The sequence below is a fragment of the Tasmannia lanceolata genome, unplaced genomic scaffold (genome assembly GCF_043159265.1).
Source record: "Tasmannia lanceolata isolate RefF3 unplaced genomic scaffold, GAP_Taslan_0.1 ptg000006l, whole genome shotgun sequence".
In the NCBI taxonomy this organism is placed as follows: Eukaryota; Viridiplantae; Streptophyta; class Magnoliopsida; order Canellales; family Winteraceae; genus Tasmannia; species Tasmannia lanceolata.
The window spans coordinates 28,818,910-28,841,274 of record NW_027518683.1 but is presented as its reverse complement, the minus strand read 5'-3'; the positions used below and the strand labels follow the sequence as shown (position 1 = coordinate 28,841,274).

The window sequence follows — 22,365 nt, the reverse complement described above, 5'->3', positions numbered from 1 at the left end:
AAATTCTAAGAATTGTGTATACTTTCAACTGAAATAGTGAAACTTATAATAAGAAAAATGATGCTTGACCAAGACAACAAATCAAATGAGTCATTTGTAAAAAGTTCACTAATAATAACATCAACCCACCATAAATACATAGGTCTGCAAAAGTTGACAAGATTCGTGTAACCACAAAGTAATAAATAAAAATATCAAACTAAAAAACACAATGTTGCCATGTTGGTTTTGCAATTGGCACAACTAAACCAAAAATATCTCCAATCCATTGTTTTTGCGATTGGCACAACTAAACAAAAAAATCTCCAATCCATTGTCGATATACCCTACACCAACATACAAAGGAACAAAATAATTAATTTAAATATATGTGAATCATAAATTCAACAATGCAAAACAAAAAATTAAGCAACATCTAATGAGTAACCAACTATTTACTTGTCTCAGAAAAAATACTATAAAGACCACCTCTAGTCTTCATCACCAATTGTGATAGAATTCGTAGAACTAGCCAAACCTTTCACAAGTATACGAAGCAAATGCTAAAAATTAAAAACCACATTTATAAACTACAATTAGAATAATAAAAAACTTAAATTGAATATATATGTACCATCAATTGAAGCCCGCAACCAATCTTGCCCACAAATGAAAGCCTCTACCGTCTCTGGAAGTAATGAACTACGATACTGATCTAATACTCTACATCCAGTACTGAATGCAGACTCAGAAGCTACAGTTGATATGGAAATCCCCAAGATGTCACGAGCCATTATAGAGAGTGTGGGATAGTTGAGTGCATTGCTCTTCCACCAACTCAATACATCAAATTCATCCGTGGGAGGAACTATGATAATGGCTTCATCCAAATAATGATCTAAATCCCCCTTCCTTTCCACCCTTGAAGAACTTTCTATAGCAAATTGGTGAAAAAGATTCATTTTATCTTGTCGACTTGGATTAGTGTTGAGCCCTACCCTTTCCTCATTTGCAAAATTAAAACTTGAGAGAGATGATCTCTCGGTAGAAGAAGCTTGTTTTCTTTCATACTCTCGGTAAATATCTCTAATGGCATTTTTGGCTTTTTGGATTTCCATCTCACTTCTTTCAAAATAGTAAATTTTAGGATAATAATACTCCAATAGCTTCAACTTGTACCTAGGATCTAAAACTACTGCAATCGATAAGATCAAGCTGCATTCTCCCCAATACTTATCAAACTTGTCTTTCATTCTCTCAACAATGGATCTCATAAACAATTTATCGCACACATATGCCTCTGTGGACCCCGATCCGGGAGAGAGGTCGGGGACGAGCCCCCAGCAGCCTCTTGGATCATCCACGTGTGAAGGAGAGCTCTACCAAGGAACTCTCGAAACATGTGCCACCCTCATAGCATAGCGCGAGTGGCGATATAAAAGAGATACCTTTCGATTGGGGAATAAGTCCGGATTCGAAACGTACCTAAACAAACTCAGAGTCGCCATCCATGGTATACGGCCATGGATCCTTAAACAAAATATGCTCCGTATACCATGGATAACCAGAAATATATATGGGGTCGTGCCTGATTACGAATGGAGAAGGTCTGAGAGCACCCCCAATTCGTCCGAGTGTGAACACTTGTCTCTTATGCCATTTATTATTAACTTCGAAGAGTTTTGGGCGAAAATCATATGAAATGGGAACAATCCTCAAGAGTCGTCTACCTAAGCATGCATTTCCTGAGGATAAAGAAATAACAATGCACAAAATGAAATGAGAGATGTGTCACCTAAGCAAAGCTAGGTTATGAGTGACATGCCTAATGGGTGTCTAAGTTTTGGTGGACATACACATGCAAGTTACAGCTAAAGGTATAGGATCTGTACATGAAAGTAAATCTAAAATTAACAGTTAATCATGAATAGTAAATGAAATAAAGAATAAACAAAATGCCAGGCAAATAACAGAATAATGAAATAAAAACCTACGGCGTGCACATAGCGCCTATCTACAATGGGGCGAATACATAGCGCCTAATATAAAATCCTAACACATCTCATCTAAAAAGCAGTAAATGACAGATAGCAATTGCAATAATAAAAACCTATGGCGTGCACATAGCGCCTATCTACAATGTGGCGAATACATAGCGCCTAATATAAAATCCTAACACATCTCATCTAGAAAGCAGTAAATGACAGATAGCAACTGCAGTAATAAAAACCTATGGCGTGCACATAGCGCCTATCTACAATGGGGCGAATACATAGCGCCTAATATAAAATCCTAACACATCCCATCTGGAAAGCAATAAATGACAGATAGGAAATGCAGTAATAAAAACCTATGGCGTGCACATAGCGCCTATCTACAATGTGGCGAATACATAGCGTTTAATATAAAATCCTAACACATCTCATCTAGAAAGCAGTAAATAACAGATAAAAAATGCAGTAATACCGTAAAGTGTTACAGCTAAGAAGATAAACCTGCGCAATGAGCAAACGTCAGTAGATGATAGTAAAGACCCTAACCTAGCTTAGGGTGAAGTTTGGGACCCTAATTCATTCATTTGATGGGGTTTTGCATAAAATTGGAAGGTGAAGGGCACGATCAAAATGAGGTGTCTACAGATGCCCCTCTTTGGCTGAGCGTGCTTGTCGCGTGAATGCCAAAGCCGAACAGACAACTCATTTTGATCAACCCGAAAACAAAACAAAGTAATTTTTGAGTTTTTCGGTTCAAAGATGATATCCACAAAAGTAAAACAACAAAAAGGCACTACAAGACTCAAAGCAAATAGGGAAGTGATCTCTCACTAACCCTAAAAAAAAATTAACCATGACATCTCAAAGAGATAGCCTCTCTCCAACGCTCATGACTCAACTAAACAAACAAACACAAATCACAAACACTCTAAGATTTTTATATCAAGACCTTCTCAAAACAAATATAAAATCCGAACACTCAAAGAATTTTTTCTTTATATGGTGCCGCATAAACCAGCTCCATGAAATCCAAATTCATATGGTTCTGGACAAACCAGATCCATATGAACCTTTCACAGATATTCAAAAACAAGCATAAAACCAAACACTAAAAGAGTTTTTTTTTTTTTTTACTATGCGGTGCTGCATAAACCAGCTCCTTACAAATCCAGATTCTTATGGTTCCGCAAAAACCAGATCCATATGAACCCTTCACAGATATTACAAAACCAAACATCCAAAGATTTTTTTTTTTAGTGTGGTGCTGCATAAACCAGCTCCTTACAAATCCAGATTCTTATGGTTCCGCAAAAACCAGATCCATATGAACCCTTGACAGATATTACAAAACCAAACATCCGAAGATTTTCTTTTCAAAAGTGGGGTGCTGCATAAACCAGCTTCATATAAATCTCGATTCGTACGGTTCTGTAAAAACCAGATCCATATGAATCCTTCACAGATATTACAAAACCAAACATCCGGAGATTTCTTTTTCAAAAACATGGTGTTGCATAAACCAGCTCCATGCAATTTTTCAAAATAAATGCGGTGCTGCATAAACTAGCTCCATACAATTTTTCAAAATAGATGTGGTGCTGCATAAACCAGCTCCACACAAACCTTTCACAGATATACGATAATAAGCATAAAACCAAACACTCAAAGAGTTTAATATCAGGACGATAGCTACACAGACCATTGCTGAAAATCCATCTGTTTAGTTATCAAGGTAAATCTGACTCCTCTCTTTCAAGGTAGCGAATCACCCAAGATTTACATGGCGCTGCATAGACCAGCTTCATGTAAACCCAGATTCATAAGGCTCTGCATAAACCAACCCCATATGAACCCTCGCAGATATGCCTGACCCCTAACTTCATTAGGTAGCAACACATTGCGGATCAACCTTGATTTGTATGGTGCCGCATAAACCAGCTCCTTACAGATACAAAACCAAACACTCAAAGAGTTTTTCTTTTCTTTTCTTTTTTGAAATTTTACCAAAACACATATAAACCAAACATTCAAAGAGTCTTTACCAAAGCAAGTACAAACTAAACGCTCAAAGAGTTTTTTTTTTTTTTAAAAAAAAAACTGAAGAAAAAGACCAAACCGCTCAATACGGACTCCAGTAATTTTCTACTTTATTGAAAACTTCTCAAAAACGATGGAAGGAAAAAAAACCAGACTCCGAAGCACAGAACCGTCAGTTTCTATCCTTATTAAAAACTCAAAAGATGGAAGAGAAGGCAAACTCTGAAGCACAGAGCTGTCAATCTCTATCCTTATTAAAAACTCAAAAGATGGAAGAAAAGCTAGACTCCGAAGCACGGAGCTATCAATTTCTATCCTTATTAAAAACTGTAAAGAAGTGATTGAAAAATTTGACAACTTTAATTGATTTCACTAATGGATTAGTTATCTCTTGTCGAGAGTAACTAAGAGTGCATAATCTTTGCTGAAAGCAAAACTCAACTAGATTGATGAGATTTTTGGGTAATGACTCTCTTTAACATGTGAGAAGCATTTTGCTGAGGTTTGAAGATTGTAGGAGTAGGTTCTAGACTCCGCTGGGAATTGAAGTTTCTGAAACTTTGACTCCAAAAGAGACAATTTAATCAAATAATTCAACTCAAAGAGTGTGTTCAAGCTTCTCTCGTCTCTATTTGCTAAGAATAGATATCCCAATTATCATTGTTTAATATCTTTTATGACGCAAGTCATAAAAGATGCCCCTAGTATGATGTGCTTCCATGATCAGAGTCTTAAGAAAGCAGAACCAAGGTAAGTGGGAAAATTTAAATTTGCATGGGTTCTTTCTTGGTATAGTGGTAAAACCATCTCCACAAAGGCTGAATGTAAGCATTCTTCCTTTTGCTTAATGCTTCAGACTTTGATGTCTCTGACAAGTTTGAACAAAATGTGACTTGCCTCTTCCTTGATTCATAAACCAGGATCTACTTTGAATTTTCTTCGCATTTCAGAAGCTATACACCCGCTTTTTCAGTGCCATACACTATGGACTTTAGAAGAAAATGAATATCAATGAAAAACAGACTTCTAAGGACTCAACAAAGAAGATGCAGATTATTCAAGGGACTTGACTCACTTTCGATTCACCCTTAGATCTGATGTGTTATTTTGTTATGGTAAGGCTAGCCACCCTTAAAATAATTTCGAAAACCATGTCAAGAGGCACTAATTTCCTCCATCAGGATTTTCGTCATGGTTATTACCCCCTTCAGATTGCTTAGTCTTAATGCCCCTAGTTTAGAGAGGTGTCAAAGTAAATCTCACTGACACTACTTGGATTCTAAGATCCCGCCCTATGTAGTGATGGCTTCTTCATCTCTTCGAGTCTCCTCTGGTGGGAACTCATGATTATTACATTCCAGGTTTCTGGTCTAGCAAACCATTTGCCTCAGCTTTTGCCTGGAATTCTCACACTATTCAAACGTCAGAGTTCTTCATAACCGAGGAAACTCGTTCCATGCTTATCAGCTCACTTCTTGTGGGAAGTCTACTCCTCGACTGGATTGCCTCTTGAGTTTTCAATCTATCAGACCGCTACCCTCACATTGCATAAGCCAACTCCTTTGGTTGTAGACTTAGCAAGAAAATGGTTCTCATTTTTCTCTAGGCCGCCCTTTCGGGTTTTCAACCTAGCGGGTCTTCTGACTCTCGTTCTTTTCTTTTCTTTCTGTTTTTTTTATTCGCCTTGAACCTTTGCTTGTTTCACCAGAAGGATTTTCTAGGTGGGCTTGGGTTCAAAAGGGTTAGATATCAAAAGTTCAAACGATTTGGACCGAATCTGGTTTTGCCAGACTACCTACGTACCCCAAAATTGAAGGATCAGGTCCGCGTAGTTCGCTTTGGGGTTTAGCAAAGAATGGTTTAGCTTTTAAGCTTCAAATTTTGTAAGGGAATAATTGACATTTATTCCAAAGGTTGACCGAATCTGAATTAATCAGACTGCCTACGTACCCCTGAAGAGGTGGGGATCAGGTCTGCGTAGTTCAAACTCATTAAAAAAAATGCCCCTGGTTTATAATGTGGTTAGAAAAAAAATGGTTTGATTTGAATTTTTGGCCCAAAGGGTTTACAAACGAATTTTTAAACGTTAGGATTTTGGCTAAAAAGGCTCAAACGTCCAAGGATGACCTCCTGGTATTTTGGCGCATAAGCTCTTTTGCTTAAGGTTCAAAGACTTTGAATTTTTTTATCGAGAAGTCTGGCGGTTTTCTGGCAAGACTTTAACCACGGTGCTCCATTCTCTTCTCGAGATCTTAAATTCATGCTCAAGATTCTTCAACTTTCATTTGTCTCCAAATAGTAAAGACGATTCTCATATGCGATCTATCTCATCGACTCCATCATCTGGGTCTTTGATATTCCAAAAGAATTGTCATATGGACACATTCCCTTCTCCTTGTCTTTCTCTCATATTCTAAACATTAAAAATGTCATTTTTTTTCTTGAAACATTCCACCTCAGAATCATAATAAAAATACACAGCCCAATTGTTCTTTTAGGGCTCAAATCTATGACTTCATTTTGAGAAAGTCTTCTCTCACTTCTTCATCAGCTCCATAGGATGTCTGATGTCCATCTCTCTTGAATTTTGTTCTTTGATCCGATGTCTCAAACAAATGGAGTCTTGCTTTGCACCATACCCCGGCATTCACCCGGTTTATCCTTATACGATCCAGCAAGACTACCTCAAACCCTTATAAACAGGTTTATCAATTCCTCGCTCTCCTCAGAAGATAAAGTTTTGCCAATCCATCTTTCCCGAGTTTTGGATTTCGATGCCACCATCAATGGCTTCGATTTCTTCTTCAAATGGCCATGCTAGACACTCTTCCTCTCATTTGACCATTTTTCAGATCTTGAGGGGAATTTCGTCTGCATTCTTATCCGAGCAGGGTGTCTTCAGTTATTTTAAACGTTAAATCAACAACTTTATTGAATTGAAAAATGTAAGTACCTCAGTAACTCTTTGACGCGCCTCAATGGGCTCTACATCAGACTTAACAGCAGACTGCACATTGACTCGACAAGAAGACTGACAAACACTATATATTCTGAATTATTGATGGCACGACTAGACTTACCAAATTTGACATAGGAGTTGGTATAAACTCAACAAAAGACAAACTCTGAAAACTTGACACTTCTTCATGAGCAAGAGACTGGCATTGAAAGTTTCTGGGCGGTATACCCTCCTCCATGATAAAAGTATCTACTGAGTTCGATCCAGAAGTAGGAATCTCGGAAAGGATAACCCTTCAAGGCGAGGGTTAAGTGGGATAATAAAAGGTTATGTTGGCAATATAGAGGAAGCAATAGACTGCATTGATCAAATGTGTTTGAAAGTGGTTAGTCTTTTGGAGGAATGGTCTTTCGTTGAACACAGACTCTTGACTTGGAAGCGCACACACTAGATCAATAGTCATGAGATAAGAATTCAGAACAAATAGAAATAAGAGCAATATTGAGCATATATGTTGGTACCTCAAGTCAAAATGTCCAAAATGATGACATGATCTAAGTAAACTGGGTCTCAAAGAAATCCTCAATCAACTCCTTTAAATTTTCTTCGGGTATGATTTCTCTTCTTTCGGGTATGAAAGGGTCAAGAACGATAAACACCCTTAATCTAAATAGGTTTTGATCTCAACATTAATCATGCACTCATGGGATAGATGGGCAAGACATAACCAATCCATTAATGATCACGGTATGATACAAGAGTACAAAGTGAAGGACGGAAAAACATAGATCAAATGGATAATCAATGGCTCATATGATAGACTATGGCCATAAGAATGACAAAAGTAGGGTCAAGGACCAGATCTAAAATCTGAATAAAAGATTAACACGCAAATAATTTTTATGTACAAAGAATCTCTATAAAAAGGTAAATCCTAACCAATGGATATACAGGTGGAATGTAACCAATGGATTTACAAATGGAATGTAACCAATGGATCAAAAAATAAACCACGGCCATAAAAGTGACAGAGAAAGAGCCACAGGCTAGGTCTGAATCTGAAAATTGGATTGATATAATTGATTTGAATTAGATAAGGAACCCTCATTAAATACGAAAGCCCTAAACTAATAATCAATATAAATAGGTACATATATATATATACCCTAATCAGGGGCACCAGCCCTAAATATAATCCCTCAGAGTCAAGACACTTGACTCAAGATAGATATGTGAGTACACTAGAATTGCGTTGTAGCCACATAAGGTGAGCTACAATAATCTATGAATAGGACATGGCTCCTAAATCTAGGCTCCAACATGCGTAGGCAACACATGTTCGTCCTTATATGAATGCAATATATGTATAAGCACATGCAAATCCTAATTGGGTTTTACTAAATCAACAAATATATCCATGTACATAATATATTTAAAATAAAAGTAGAGCTCCGGACTCAATATATCGGGTACTATGCTTATGATCCATACTTAACATGTATAACACAAGTACGCCTAGTGTTATACATAGTATGCTTCATTGCTCATCGGCTGCTGTAAACACAATTACGCCTAGTGTTTACGGCTGCAGCACCGGCGCATAGCTTGGTAATAGATACAACAATCCCAGCAGGGTAATGACATCCCATCTGGCATGTACTGTATCTATCCCATGGAGCCAATAATAATAAAAATCAAATAAGAGAAAAATAAAAAACAAAATGAAGTATGTCGTGCAGTGTGTGAATCCCTTGTTTTAAACACTATTTGGTGCCCCTGGATTCTAATCGATTAAATTCCCATTTATAATGATTTTAGCCCAAAATTCTTCAAAGTTAGTAACAAATGGCATTTTAACAGAGTTAGGCAATGTTCCAAGAATTCCCCAGCAGAGTCGCCAGCCTGTGGACCCCGATCCGGGATGGAGGTGGGGGACGAGCCCCCAGCGGCCTCTTGGATCATCCACGTGTGAAGGAGAGCTCTACCAAGGAACTCTCGAAACAGGTGCCACCCTCATAGCATAGCGCGAGTGGCGATATAAAAGAGATACCTTTCGATTGGGGAATAAGTCCGGATTCGAAACGTACCTAAACAAACTCAGAGTCGCCATCCATGGTATACGGCCATGGATCCTTAAACAAAATATGCTCCGTATACAATGGATAACCAGAAATATATATGGGTTCATGCCTGATTACGAATGGAGAAGGTCTGAGAGCACCCCCAATTCGTCCGAGTGTGAACACTTGTCTCTTATGCCATTTATTATTAACTTCGAAGAGTTTCGGGCGAGAATCATATGAAATGGGAACAATCCTCAAGAGTCGTCTACCTAAGCATGCATTTCTTGAGGATATGAGTGACATGCCTAATGGGTGTCTAAGTTTTGGTGGACATACACATGCAAGCTACAGCTAAAGGTATAGGATCTGTACATGAAAGTAAATCTAAAATTAACAGTTAATCATGAATAGTAAATGAAATAAGGAATAAACAAATGCCAGGCAAATAACAGAATAATGAAATAAAAACCTACGGCGTGCACATAGCGCCTATCTACAATGGGGCGAATACATAGCGCCTAATATAAAATCCTAACACATCTCATCTAAAAAGCAGTAAATGACAGATAGCAATTGCAATAATAAAAACCTATGGCGTGCACATAGCGCCTATCTACAATGTGGCGAATACATAGCGCCTAATATAAAATCCTAACACATCTCATCTAGAAAGCAGTAAATGACAGATAGCAATTGCAGCAATAAAAACCTATGGTGTGCACATAGCGCCTATCTACAATGGGGCGAATACATAGCGCCTAATATAAAATCCTAACACATCCCATCTGGAAAGCAGTAAATGACAGATAGGAAATGCAGTAATAAAAACCTATGGCGTGCACATAGCGCCTATCTACAATGTGGCAAATACATAGCGCTTAATATAAAATCCTAACACATCTCATCTAGAAAGCAGTAAATAACAGATAAAAAATGCAGTAATACCGTAAAGTGTTACAGCTAAGAAGATAAACATGCGCAATGAGCAAACGTCAGTAGATGATAGTAAAGAAATAATAATCAATAACCTAATAGCGATAGAGAATTGCAGCTAAGCATGTGAGAACTACAGCTAAGCAGGTAGAGCTACAACTAAGCAAGTAAGAGCTACAACTAAGCAACTAGGTAAAACACATAAGCAGGTAAATGTTATAGCTAAATATGTAAGTAAGCAAGGAGATGAACACAAACTATCATGATCCTATGTAAGAATCGATATACAAACACAAGCCCTAAGAGCTAACAACAGACCCTAATACTCTAATGTTTAAGCCCGAGTCCTTAGATGATCTGATGTTCATCCAAAGAAGCCTACGTATCCCCGCCTCCACGAGAATCAAGGCAACGTAGTTCTTCGCGCCTATTCTAAGCTATGATGCCTAGGACATCTAAATCTCTATCCTAGACACGACCTAAAAGACCGGACTAGTTATTAAAGCTTCTTAAGCGATCATTTAGATTCCAATGAATTGTAGATTTTATGACACCTTATATGCCCTAACTAAATGCAGATTAGCCCTAAGCTAATGCAGGTGGTTCCTACAACCTATGTGTAACTAGGCTGTGTTTCCTAAGAAAAACAATGGGATCACTAACGTATCCAAGACCTAGTCATCAGTCGGCGATGTGAATCGCCAACTGACCGGACGGAGGCGCTCCTATAACTCTAGGACAGACCCCTAACTCTAAAACAAGCACACAACAAACAAACAATCAAACACCCTATAAAAAAGAAACTCCTAACTCTAGAAGAAGATCTTGTTGGAAACAAGGCTTTGAAGAAGAAGGGTTAAAGCATTTATTTACAAAGAGTTTGGCTGGACTTGGGATATGGATCCCAAGCTGCACTACGTACCTCGTGAAAGAGGATCAAGCCAACGTAGTTCGGAATGAACTCTCCTAACACTTCAAATGATTTAACGGTTTTAATGTTTTTCAAATGTTTTTGAGTTTCAAATTTCTAATGTTTTTTGGATTTTAAAGCTTTTCCAATGCTTCGGACCTTTAAATGTTTTCACTTTTAAAGGGAACACGCAAGTAACACCACAAACTAGGGCAAAGCCCTAAATCCAAAGGGGAAACCTCGAACAAGCAACTAGTGTCTCAAAGAGATGATCCACAACAAGTAACTGGTGTCCCAAGAACAATGAAAATGATCTAAGATCTCTAGCCGGTAAAAGCATCTTAAAGGATAAACTCCTATCTAACAAACGAACCAAAAGGCTATGGGGCAAACTCCTAACATATAGGATAACCAACTCTAAATGGGAAGCAAATGAGTCCAAGACTCTCTATTGCTCTATAAAGGAGGTCAAATGAGTCAAAGGCTCACTCTAGAAAGGAGGGCTCTAACATGAGGCTAGGTAAGCCTTCTAAAGGGAAAACTCTCTAAATGAGACAAGACTTGTCTCCAAAAAAAAGAAAACATTCTAATGAGACAAAGTGTGTCCCCTAAAATGAGACTCATGGAATTTGGAAGGTCTGGACATGATTTGGAAGTGATTCTAGAAGTTTAGATGTCTAGGTTGACATATAGCACGGGTTCCACTCATTTAGGATAAAAATAAAAAATAAAAATTTTGAAAGCACTCTGCACAACATGCAATTTTCGCAAATAAGGCTCTAAAATATAAAGTAAATCATGAAAATTGATCAATATATGATTTGTGACTTGCTAGCATGCTCATCATATCCTAATACAAGCATTAGAATCAATATAGGCTCAAAACAATCTAAAAAAAAAAAAGGTGCAATTTCCACCCAACATGTAATTTTCACAAAAAATGGTCAAAAATGCCAAACAAATCATGGGAATGATTCAATATATGATTTAAAATTTGCTACCAAGCTCAAAACATCCAAAACAATCATTAAAATTGAATAGAGCTCAAGTTGTCCATGATTTTCAAGAAATAGCACAATTATGACATATAGTGTAAAAAAAATGCAACCTTGCACTGACTTTTGGACCCCTCAAACATCAAAACCATAAAAAACTCTACTAATCAAAATTGTAGATCTCACCATAAGAAACATTCTCTCAGTTGACCATTTCGTTTGGATCAAGCCAGAAGTGGCCGGAAAATGGCCTCTTCCTATCCATCGCCATTAAAAGACATACTAGTGTTTTTACTGAAAGTTCGGGCTTAGTTTTGACACTCAAAACATCACTTCTGGAAACATTCACTCAAGCACAAAGTATTAGAAAATCTTTTGAAGAACATTTTTTCTTTGTATGGCTTCGGACGAAATAGACCTGGAATAGCCTAAAAATGGCCAACAAGCTGCTGTTGCATAAATGACTGTTGTTTCAGAAAAACTGAAGCTTGCAAGTCGTTTTTGACATATTAAAAAGCATTTATGGAAAACTTTGCTCAATAAGACAGTTTTAGGAGATATTATAACGAACACTTTTCCAGTTGATAGTTTTGAACAATTCCGATCAGAAGCAGCCCAAAAGTTACTCGACATGAAAATTTCTAAAAAAAGACAACGTTATGGGCTGAAAACTTTAAACGGGTATAACTCTCTCGTCTTTTGGCTAAATTTGGGCTACCATATGTCGAACTGACCGGCTCGACGAGATCTATAAGATTGATGATGTTTGTTTTTAAAAGTTTTCAGCGTTTGAGGTCGAAAATGAGCAAACTCAAAACCGGACAGCAAGCATGTACAGTTTTTTTTTTTTTTTTTTTTTTTTTTTTTTTTTTTTTTTATTACATATCATCCAAAGCTTCCATGAGCTACTGATTCCATAAAAATGAAATAGTAAACATATATTTGAGTGGAAAATATTGATCAAATTGTATTTAAAACATAATGATGAGAAACAACATCAAGGTGTGCAAGGGCTTCCATTAGTTGAAACTCCAACATCTCTATCATTCTCACATGTCAATCAAAATGATGGAAGGGAAAGAAGAGCGCATGAATCATCAAAATGTGGTTATACAGATATTCCAAAGTAGGGGCTAAAACGGGGGCTGAACCTATGTAAAACAGGGCTGAACCTATGTAAAACAGGGCTGAAATGAGGGCTAAACTTGTTACAACAAGGCGGGGGCTGCACATGTTAAAACAAGGCGGGGCTGCGCATGCCAAAACAAGGTGGGGGCTGCACATGCTAAACAAGGTGGGGCAGCATATATTAAAACAATGTGGGGCTGCGCATGCCAAAACAAGGTGGGGCTGCCATTGTAAAGGGCCATGGGCTGTTAGCACCAAGAGTGTAAGTGCTGTCATTACCAAAATGAAGAAGTGGCTGCCATGGATATCATCATGCTCAGCCAACAAAATGAGGGCTGAATTGGTGGACAGAACTTGTGCCAAACAGGGGGCAGATTTGGTGGATAGAAATTGTGCTAAACAGGGACAGATTTGCGCAAAAACTGAGGCTAAATGATGGACAGAATTGTGCCAAAACTGGGGCCAAACATGGACTGAGTTTACATGAAAACAAGGAGTATCGCCATGGACTGTATTGTGATAAAAACAGGGCTGATTCGGGGGTTGAACTGTATCAAAAACAAGGGTTGAAACATAAGCTAATTCATGGGCTGAAATGTACTAAAACAGGGAGTACAACCATGGGCTGAAATACTAAAAGCAGGGACTGATTTACAAGTGTAGAGCTGCAAATATTAAAGTGAAATGAGTGGGCTGCAAATATTAAAGTTAAAAAAAAAAAAAAAAAAAGGCTGCTGCAATCAAAGGTGTGTAGGAGCTGCAATGACTTGAATTATGATGGGTTTTAACATACATGAGAACCCCTTGCAATATTAACTCAACAGAACATACTATGTGATTTTTCTACATGGACAAACTCAAAATTTTTCAATGGAAATCATTTGATGAAATGATTCTTGCTAATCCAATATCCCGTGATCATTTATACACCTTATAACACACTTCAACCAGCCATATGATATATCTAAAATTCCATAAAGAGATTACCTCACTTTGATTCTCACAATTCAAACCTAAGACAAAATGGAAACCCTCCCCTATGAAAGCTTCATTAAGAATTCATTACATCCACTTCACAAAACAGTAGGTGTATAACATGTAGCTCTGATTTCTTATATTTTTCTTGAACCCGTTCTCCATCATATTTCAATTTCTTTGCTTTCCATTAAACTTCAAACACAAATACCAATCAAAATCAAAACTCATGAGCTAACGTGTAACAATCACGTATTTAAGTGACCTACTTATGCATTCATCCAATCTCATCAGGCCTTCATTATACATTCAATAGTTCTAAATACTCTTTCAACACATAACCAGCAGTTCTTAGTTTGTATTCAACAAAACTATACAAACATTTAACAAATTTAAGCATGCATTCAACAGAGCCGAGTATATTTAACAAATCAGAGCTTATGTTCAATAAATCTGAGCATGAATTAAACAAATCCAGGCAGATATTCATCAAATATGAAATAAAATACCTTCTCAAAAATTCAACAAAGAGAATAAAGGATATTACCTCAATTCAACGATTTTCCTTTCTATTAAAGACGAAATCCACATAAATCGATGCTCAATCGAAATTCCAACAGAGCAAACCTAATTTTTCTTTCTTCTCCTTCGGATTTCTTTCAGATATCCTAAAATCTATTGATCTTCTTCATTCCCTCTCCTCAGCTTCTCTTTCTTTCTTCAGTGATTTTTATTAGGTCGTTCGATCTCCTTTAACACAAGTTCCTCATCTCTTTGGAATTCTTTCCTCTCTGAAACCCTCATTCTCATAGATCTCTCTATTTCTGTAATTCCTCTTATTCTCTCAGATTTACAGTGATCTAGACTAAAAATAATAGAGTTTTGATTGGATCTTAGAGGTTTTGACGAAGAAGAAGGCGAATGTAGGGTTTCGAATCAAAGATTTTTAGATCTGCTGTTTTAAATATGGATCTAAGGTTTTCTATGACAGATTTAGGGCTTGAAAAGAACTAGAATTTTAAGGTTAGGGTTTAAGGACTATTGGGAGTGTAGAGAATGTGGAGGAAATGACAATATCTTGAACAATCGGAGCTTGACCGGATTCCGACAGATTTCCGTCGGAGAAGAAGCACGAAGTGTTAGGGTTTCAACAAGGATTTTCTCCCTCTCTTGCTTTCTCTCCCTCTCTCTCTCTGCTAGAGTTTAGAAAAAAATGGAGAATCACTTCTAAATGAATTTTTATTTATTTTTATAGGTAAGATGGGGGTACTGATATTGGCACTACCATTTTGATAGGCGCGCGGTTCGCGCAAAAATTTGATGGGCGCATGAAGAAATCGTGTCTTTTCTGCCCCAGGCCGCATCTTTTCCAGGATAAATTCGCCCCCCCTTCAGGATAAATTCACCCCCCTTTCTGGTTTACACTACGACACCGCCTCGGCTCGATCGCTAGGCAAACATGCTCGGATTCTGACGAAATTTTGCAGGGACCTAGATGAGACCCTAACCTAGCTTAGGATGAAGTTTGGGACCCTAATTCATTCATTTGATGGGGTTTTGCATAAAATTGGAAGGTGAAGGGCACGGTCAAAATGAGGTGTCTACAGCCTCATGCAATGCACACCGAATTGATACTAATTCAGGAAAAAATATATTTGCAGTAGGAGACTTGGTAGCAGAAAAAATATTGGTAGCATCATAAAAGACTTTCAAAAAATTGCAAATAATTTTAGCATTTTCCCATTCATCTTTTGTAGGTGCTACTTGATAATTCAGATCACGCTGTGTCATTTGAAGAAATGCATCCTTATATTCTAGTGCAACTTGTAACATAAGGAATGTCGAGTTCCACCTAGTTGGAACATCAAGGCAAACCTTCTTTTCACTACTTATCTTTGACTCTCTAGCCAATTTCTGAAAAATTTGTTGACGTGATTGTGAAGCCTTCACATACTTCACACTCTCACGAACCTTGTGGATCACATTATTAATCACTTCCAAGCCACTCTTTACAACCAAGTTTAAGATGTGTGCACAACAACGAACGTGAAAAAACTTACCCTCAAGTGGAAGTGTGTCATGCAATTTTTCTTTCAACCTGGCACACATGCTATCATTTGTTGTTAAATTATCTACAGTCATGGTAGATATCTTTCCATCAATTTTCCACTCTAATAACTGTCGATAAATTGTGTCACATAAATTTATTGCAGTGTGAGGAGATGGTTCCATGGCAAAATTAATTATCCTCTCGTTCAACACCCAGTCATGATCAACAAAATGTGCTGTGAGACATATATATCCAAGTGTTTGGTTGGATGTCCACATATCTGTTGTAAGGCTGATACGACCAGGAATAGTTTCAAATACTGTAGAGAGCTTTTCTTTCTCTTTCTTATAAATCGCTAAGCAATCAGACTTAATAGTGTTCCTAGACACCATCTTGAATAACGGCTGAAGATTCTTAGCAAATTTAATAAACCCGGGGTGTTCTACCATTTTAAAGGGGTACTCGTGCAACATTATCATATGAGCAAGATCTTGTCGGCTTTGATTTTGATCAAACTTAAAATTACTAATACAAGTACTCCCATCTATTTTTGCTTGACCCCAAGACAAAATTTTTTGTCTTACGTCCTGATTTTTGTTTTTAGGACAATGCGCAAGATGTCGTTTTAAGTGAGTAGTTCCACTAGTACTTGAACCCGTGAGATTCCTCTTACAATGTTTGCATTTAGCCCACAAAACCCCATTTGAATCTTCCTTCTTTTTCAAAATCATTCCAAATGACTGACCTTAATTTACGTCGTCTAGGGCTAGGTGGTGAATGATTTCCATCATTAACATCATCATCCACAATATCCTCAGACATTGTTGAAATAATTTCCTGTATAACATGTAAAAATAACCATAGATATTGTTTAGCTAGTTTAGCATCATTCATTACAATCAAGAAAGATACAAGGCGAGATTAATACAGGAGAATGTAAATGAGTTTATGAATTGTGCATAAAAAGCATTCATAAACAAAAGGCCATGTTTGGAAACCATGAAAACTTATAGAGCGAGGATTTTTTCACCCCACGTCAAAAAGTGTTAAGTCTGCCCACAATTCCGCTAAAAGGGGAGCGCAATTAGATGGGCCATAGGATGATCCAAAACCATGAAAACTTATTGCCTTCACTTTATTAAAAGTACAGTATTGCCTGCACCATAGGATGATCCAAACCGTCCATTAGATGGGCCACGGCTGAAATAGGTTGTGTCCCAAAAATCATTTCCATAGGCTGATCCTAACCCTTCGATCTGAATGTTAGAGGGTTGATCCTAACCATCTAGATCATTTAGCCCATTAATATTTAAGAAGGCCCAGCCCAATTCAATGTATAAACATTGCTTAAAACAAGGAGATTCTAACTTCACAAGGGGTGAGGAATAGTTCTTAATCCTCACCATCTGCAAAAAGACTCTTCTACAAATTCCAGAACCTTTTTCCAACACTATTTCAAATTCAAAATTTTCATTTCTGAAATTTAATCCTCCAACAATCTAACAAATGGGTCTCAATTTATCTCTTTAAAGCTAACGAAAGCCCTAAAAAAGGTATGCTTGATGCTTCAAAATAACTTTCTTGATTTTTCGATGTTTATTTTTTGGGTTGTTTTTTGGGTTTTGGGGAATCTCTATCTAAAACCATTTTCCCTAAAAAAAAATTCTATTTTCTGCTTGAAATTCATGTATTGGGTTTGGGTCTTTTCCAAAACCCTTAGTTATTCACTGTAGGTTTCTTTCTGAGAAGGGTTTGGATGTTCCAGGCTATGCTATGGTATTTTGGGGAGATTGAAAAAAATTTCTGTCATTTGAGGCAAGTGGGTCTCCTTAATTTTACCCCTTTTCGAAGTCTTGGATTTGGTTTGGGCGGGCTTTGAATATTGGGAATCAAAGAAGCTGATATCAGGTTAGAGATTGGGGTTTTGATTTGTCCCTATTTTTTGTGGAAAGGGTTTATTATGGGTATCTCATGAAAAAAAAAGGAAGCAAAATCCCCAAATTTAATGCATGTGTTTTCTAGGGTAATATGTGAGTTTATGAACTAACATAATCAAACCTTACCTTTTAAGCTTGAGAGATACACACCGTTGTTGTTAATGGTAGAGAAAAGAACAAAACCCTAAAATCCCTTTTTCTTTCCTCCGTGAAAAGTGAAAACTGAAACGGTGAAAGACTGAAAGTAAAAGTTAAAAAGGAGGAATGAAACGGCAGAAAAGTGAAAAACTGAAAGTCTGAAAATAAGGAAATCCCGCTGCCTTATCCTATTCATTAGTGATAAGAGATGTTTTGACCAAAATACCCTTCATAGAAATAATAGCATTTACAAAATTTGAAGGGTATTTTTGTCAAACATTTCGGATCGTGACTATCCAATGGGCATCTCTGCCGTGCCCATACCCAATCCGAAATTTTTCGGATCCCAGATTTTAGGGTCCGAAATAAGCCCATGGATCCTATTCGTATGTTTAGATCCCATTCATTAACGTTCGGATTCGGACGATCCATTGGACCGTCTGGATCCATTGACACCCCTATTTATTATTCACATTTCAGTCATTCCCGCCAGTAAAATTATCAAATGCAAGAATTTTTGCACTGTTGGACTCTCCTTAGAGAAAAGAGAGAGTAAAGAAATGGGAATCCATATTCCTTCTATATTACCTACATCCAAGCTGACCCCACGAGGAAGGAAAATATGATTTTTACTTCAACTTTGTTTTTTTACGTGGAAAATGATGTCATTTTACTTTCCTTCAACTTAGAGTAAGTGTGCAAATTAAGCAGGACATCGTAGATGCTCATGAGTCTTTGGTTTGACTCAGGATTGGCTAGATGTGGATAATGAAGGTTTTTGGTGGAGTTTTAGGAATGTTTGATGGTTTTTTAATACCTTACAAGAGGTCGTTCGAGGTTTTTTACTTTATTATTTTTCTCTTGGCATTGGAGTTACTCCTTTGCATTTTCCTACCTTGTATTGTGGGTGACTCCTGGTCCCTTCCAGTTGTAATACTTAGCATGAATATGTGTCATTTTTCAAAACAAAAGGACATGGTAGATGCAGGTTCTACCGTATGCCAAGGCATAACTTTTGTGTTTGTTGCTACACTAGATAATCTTTCATGGCCCCATGGCTCCATGCTAAGCATGAGGCCGGGCCAGCCACACGGAAACAAAAAAAAAATGCATTTAAAATTTTGTAATTTACAAAGTATAGTAGAGGTACAGCTGGAAAGTTGGCCAAAAAACGCATTTAATACATTTAAAACGGGTTTAAAACATGTTTAAAACGTTTTCCTAAAAAAAGCTGGAAAAGTTTTAAACGGCAAACCACTAAAAAGCTGCATTTTTTTGAAAAAAAATGCCATTTTTGCTAACTATGGGCCGACCACACTGGTTGTAGAATCATAACATGAAAAATGCTCAATTTTTGCAACATATCTAACCTTTAATTATATAGCTTGAATGTGGACAATTATTTTTATCATTGCACCCTTAACCTAACCAGTCTTTGCCATGTTGGACTTGGGCTTTCAGCCCCCTCCTCAAAAGAACTCAATCAAACTTACTTAACCCTCATCCCCATCGAGGCTAACAACGCCTCAGTAGACAAATTAAGACCGATCAACTTATGTAAGAGACAGATTTTCCAAAATTCTGGGGAATTGGTTTAGGCCGCTCAATTATGAACTCAAGTAGTCCATTTAAGATGCCATCCGTCCCGGGCAAAAGCATCAATGAAAATATTCTGATAGCCCATGAGCTTCACGCCATTTTCAGTCACCAAAAGAAAGGCCAAGGCTACTTCAAGCTAAAGCCTACGATAGCCTTCGATTGTCCTTCATAGGAGCCACCTAAAAGCCATGAACTTCAGCCCCAAATGGGTAAACCTCAGTGCATGTGTAACGACGACCTCCATGTCCCTTCTAAATCAATGACAAGCTGTCCAAATGGTTCAACCCATCTTAGGGTATTTGGCAGGCAGACCTCTCTCCCTATGTCTATTTGTGTCGAAGCACTATCAGCTCCGCGATTTTGGTTTTGGTTGCCACAAAAAAGGGAACATTTCAATTGGAAATTAAGATAAAGTATCAGAAAATCCAATAATATAAGAACAAATACCTACTTAGAAACCATCGTATAAGCAAGAAATATAGCCATCCATGGTGGTTTAATAACATTGAACACTAGTGACATGTGGGGTACATATCAAATTACTTATGTAAATTACATAAATATTTATAAGGAAAAATTCTCAAAAAATTGTGATTTTATCTGAAATTCTAAAAAAAGGGTTAAGTTGGCTAATTTCTCAAAAAAGGGGGAAACGCATCTCCAGGAGTGTTTTTGGACGAAAATGCCCTTTGGGCACTTTTCACCTACCATCTTCTTACTTTCTCCCTTATCTCTCTTGTTTTTTTACTCTTTTTTGAAACTGAAATCTCCCTCATCTTGAAATGACGAGCTCTTGGCCGAAGAAGACGAGATTTTCGCCAGAAGGTCGTTCATTTTCCATTCTTCGTAAACAGGTGCCAAATTGGCTTAATGGGTCAACCTGCAGGTCGACCTTTTCACCATTTGACCAAACAGGTAGGAAGACTAATTACAGGTCGACCTTTCCACCATTCCGTCAGACAGGTGTAAAACGGGTCTACCGGTTCGATGCGATTTTAAAAAAAAAAAACCCAAACGTCGTTTGCGGAAACCACTCTCCATAAAGACCACTTCCACACCTCCCCCCCTCAATTTCTACTCTGGAACCACTATTTATACCTTGGAACCACTATTTATACTTTGGAACCACTACATAATGGTAAATAGTGGTTCCTACGTATAATTAGTGGTTCATACGTATAGTGAGTGCTTCTAAGTGCTTAAAACCCTATAAATACAATCATTCTCACAAGTATTAGGCCATCTAAACTATGAACTACCATAACATCCGAGTGTTTAGAAAACTATTTAACCCATTGTTCATAAATTCATTGCAACATTGACACCCAATGAAGTACTATTAGATTATGTGAAGTAATATTTCTACTTTGGAACCACTATTTATAGCTTGAAACCACTACATAATGGTAAATAGTGATTCCTAAGTATAATTATTAGTTCCTAGATATAATGAGTGTTTAAAACCCTATAAATTCAGTCATTCTCACAAGTATTAGGCCATCTAAACTATGAACCACTATAAGATTTAACTGTTTAAACAACTATTTAACCCATTGTTCGTACATTTATTACAACTTTGACATCCACTGAAGTAATATTAGATTGTGTGAACCAATATTTCTACCTTGGAACCACTATTTATACATTGGAACCACTAAATACTAGTAAATAGTGGTTCCTAGGTAAAATTAGTGGTTCCTAGGTATAATTAGTGGTTCCTAGGTCTAATTAGTGGTTCTGAAGTGTTTAAAATCCAATAAATACAGTCATTCTCACTTTTTATAGTGGTTTTGATTACATTACTATTTCAATCTCACAATTTAAACTCTCGGAACAGAACAAGTATTAGGCCATCTAAACTATGAACAACGATAAGATCTGATTGTTTAGACAACTATTTAACCCATTGTTCATACATTCATTGCAACTTTGACATCCACTGAAGTAATATTAGATTGTGTGAACCAATATTTCTACCATAGAACCACTATTTATACCTCGGAACCACTACATAATGGTAAATAGTGGTTCCTAGGTATAATTAGTGGTTCTGAGTGTTTAAAATCCAATAAATACAATCATTCTCACTTTTTATAGTGGTTTTGACTGCATAACTATTTCAATCTCACAATTCAAACTCTCGGAACGGAACAAGTATTAGGCCATCTAAACTATGAACCACGATAAGATCTGACTGTTTAGACAACTACTTAACCCATTGTTCATACATTCATTGCAACTTTGACATCTACTGAAGTAATATTAGATTGTGTGAAGCAATATTTCTACCTTGGAACCACTATTTATACCTTGGAACCACTACATACTGGTAAATAGTGGTTCCTAGGTAAAATTAGTGGTTCCTATGTATAATTACTGGTTCCTAGGTCTAATTAGTAGTTCCAAGTGTTTAAAATCCAATAAATACAGTCATTCTCACTTTTTATAGTGGTTTCGACTGCATAACTATTTCAATCTCACAATTTAAACTCTCGGAACGAAACAAGTATTAGGCCATCTAAACTATGAACCACGATAAGATCTTACTGTTTAGACAACTATTTAACCCATTATTTATAAATTCATTGCAACTTTGACATCTACTGAAGTAATATTAGATTGTCTGAAGTAATATTTCTACTCTGGAACCACTATTTATACCTTGGAA

At 37.1% G+C, this 22,365-nt stretch overlaps 1 protein-coding gene across 1 annotated transcript; it reads right to left on the bottom strand.

The window, feature by feature from the left end:
- Nucleotides 1–470: 470 nt before the first annotated feature.
- LOC143878905 (zinc finger BED domain-containing protein RICESLEEPER 2-like) lies at nucleotides 471–16,845 on the bottom strand. The gene is made up of 4 exons (XM_077381121.1): nucleotides 16,769–16,845; nucleotides 15,598–16,521; nucleotides 614–1,233; nucleotides 471–517 (listed from the first exon to the last, which is right to left on the bottom strand). The coding sequence occupies exons 1-4, from the start codon at nucleotides 16,843–16,845 to the stop codon at nucleotides 471–473; spliced, it is 1,668 nt and encodes a 555-aa protein (XP_077237236.1).
- Nucleotides 16,846–22,365: the final 5,520 nt, after the last annotated feature.

Coding starts and splice junctions, on each gene's coding strand:
- LOC143878905 (XM_077381121.1), bottom strand. CDS start 16,845: ATGTCTGAGGATATTGTGGATGATGATGTTAATGATGGAAATCATTCA. Junction 16,522..16,768: donor CCTAGACGACGTAAATTAAG/GTCAGTCATTTG, acceptor TCAAAATCAAAG/CCGACAAGATCTTGCTCATA. Junction 518..613: donor GTTGCGGGCTTCAATTGATG/GTACATATATAT, acceptor TACTTGTGAAAG/GTTTGGCTAGTTCTACGAAT.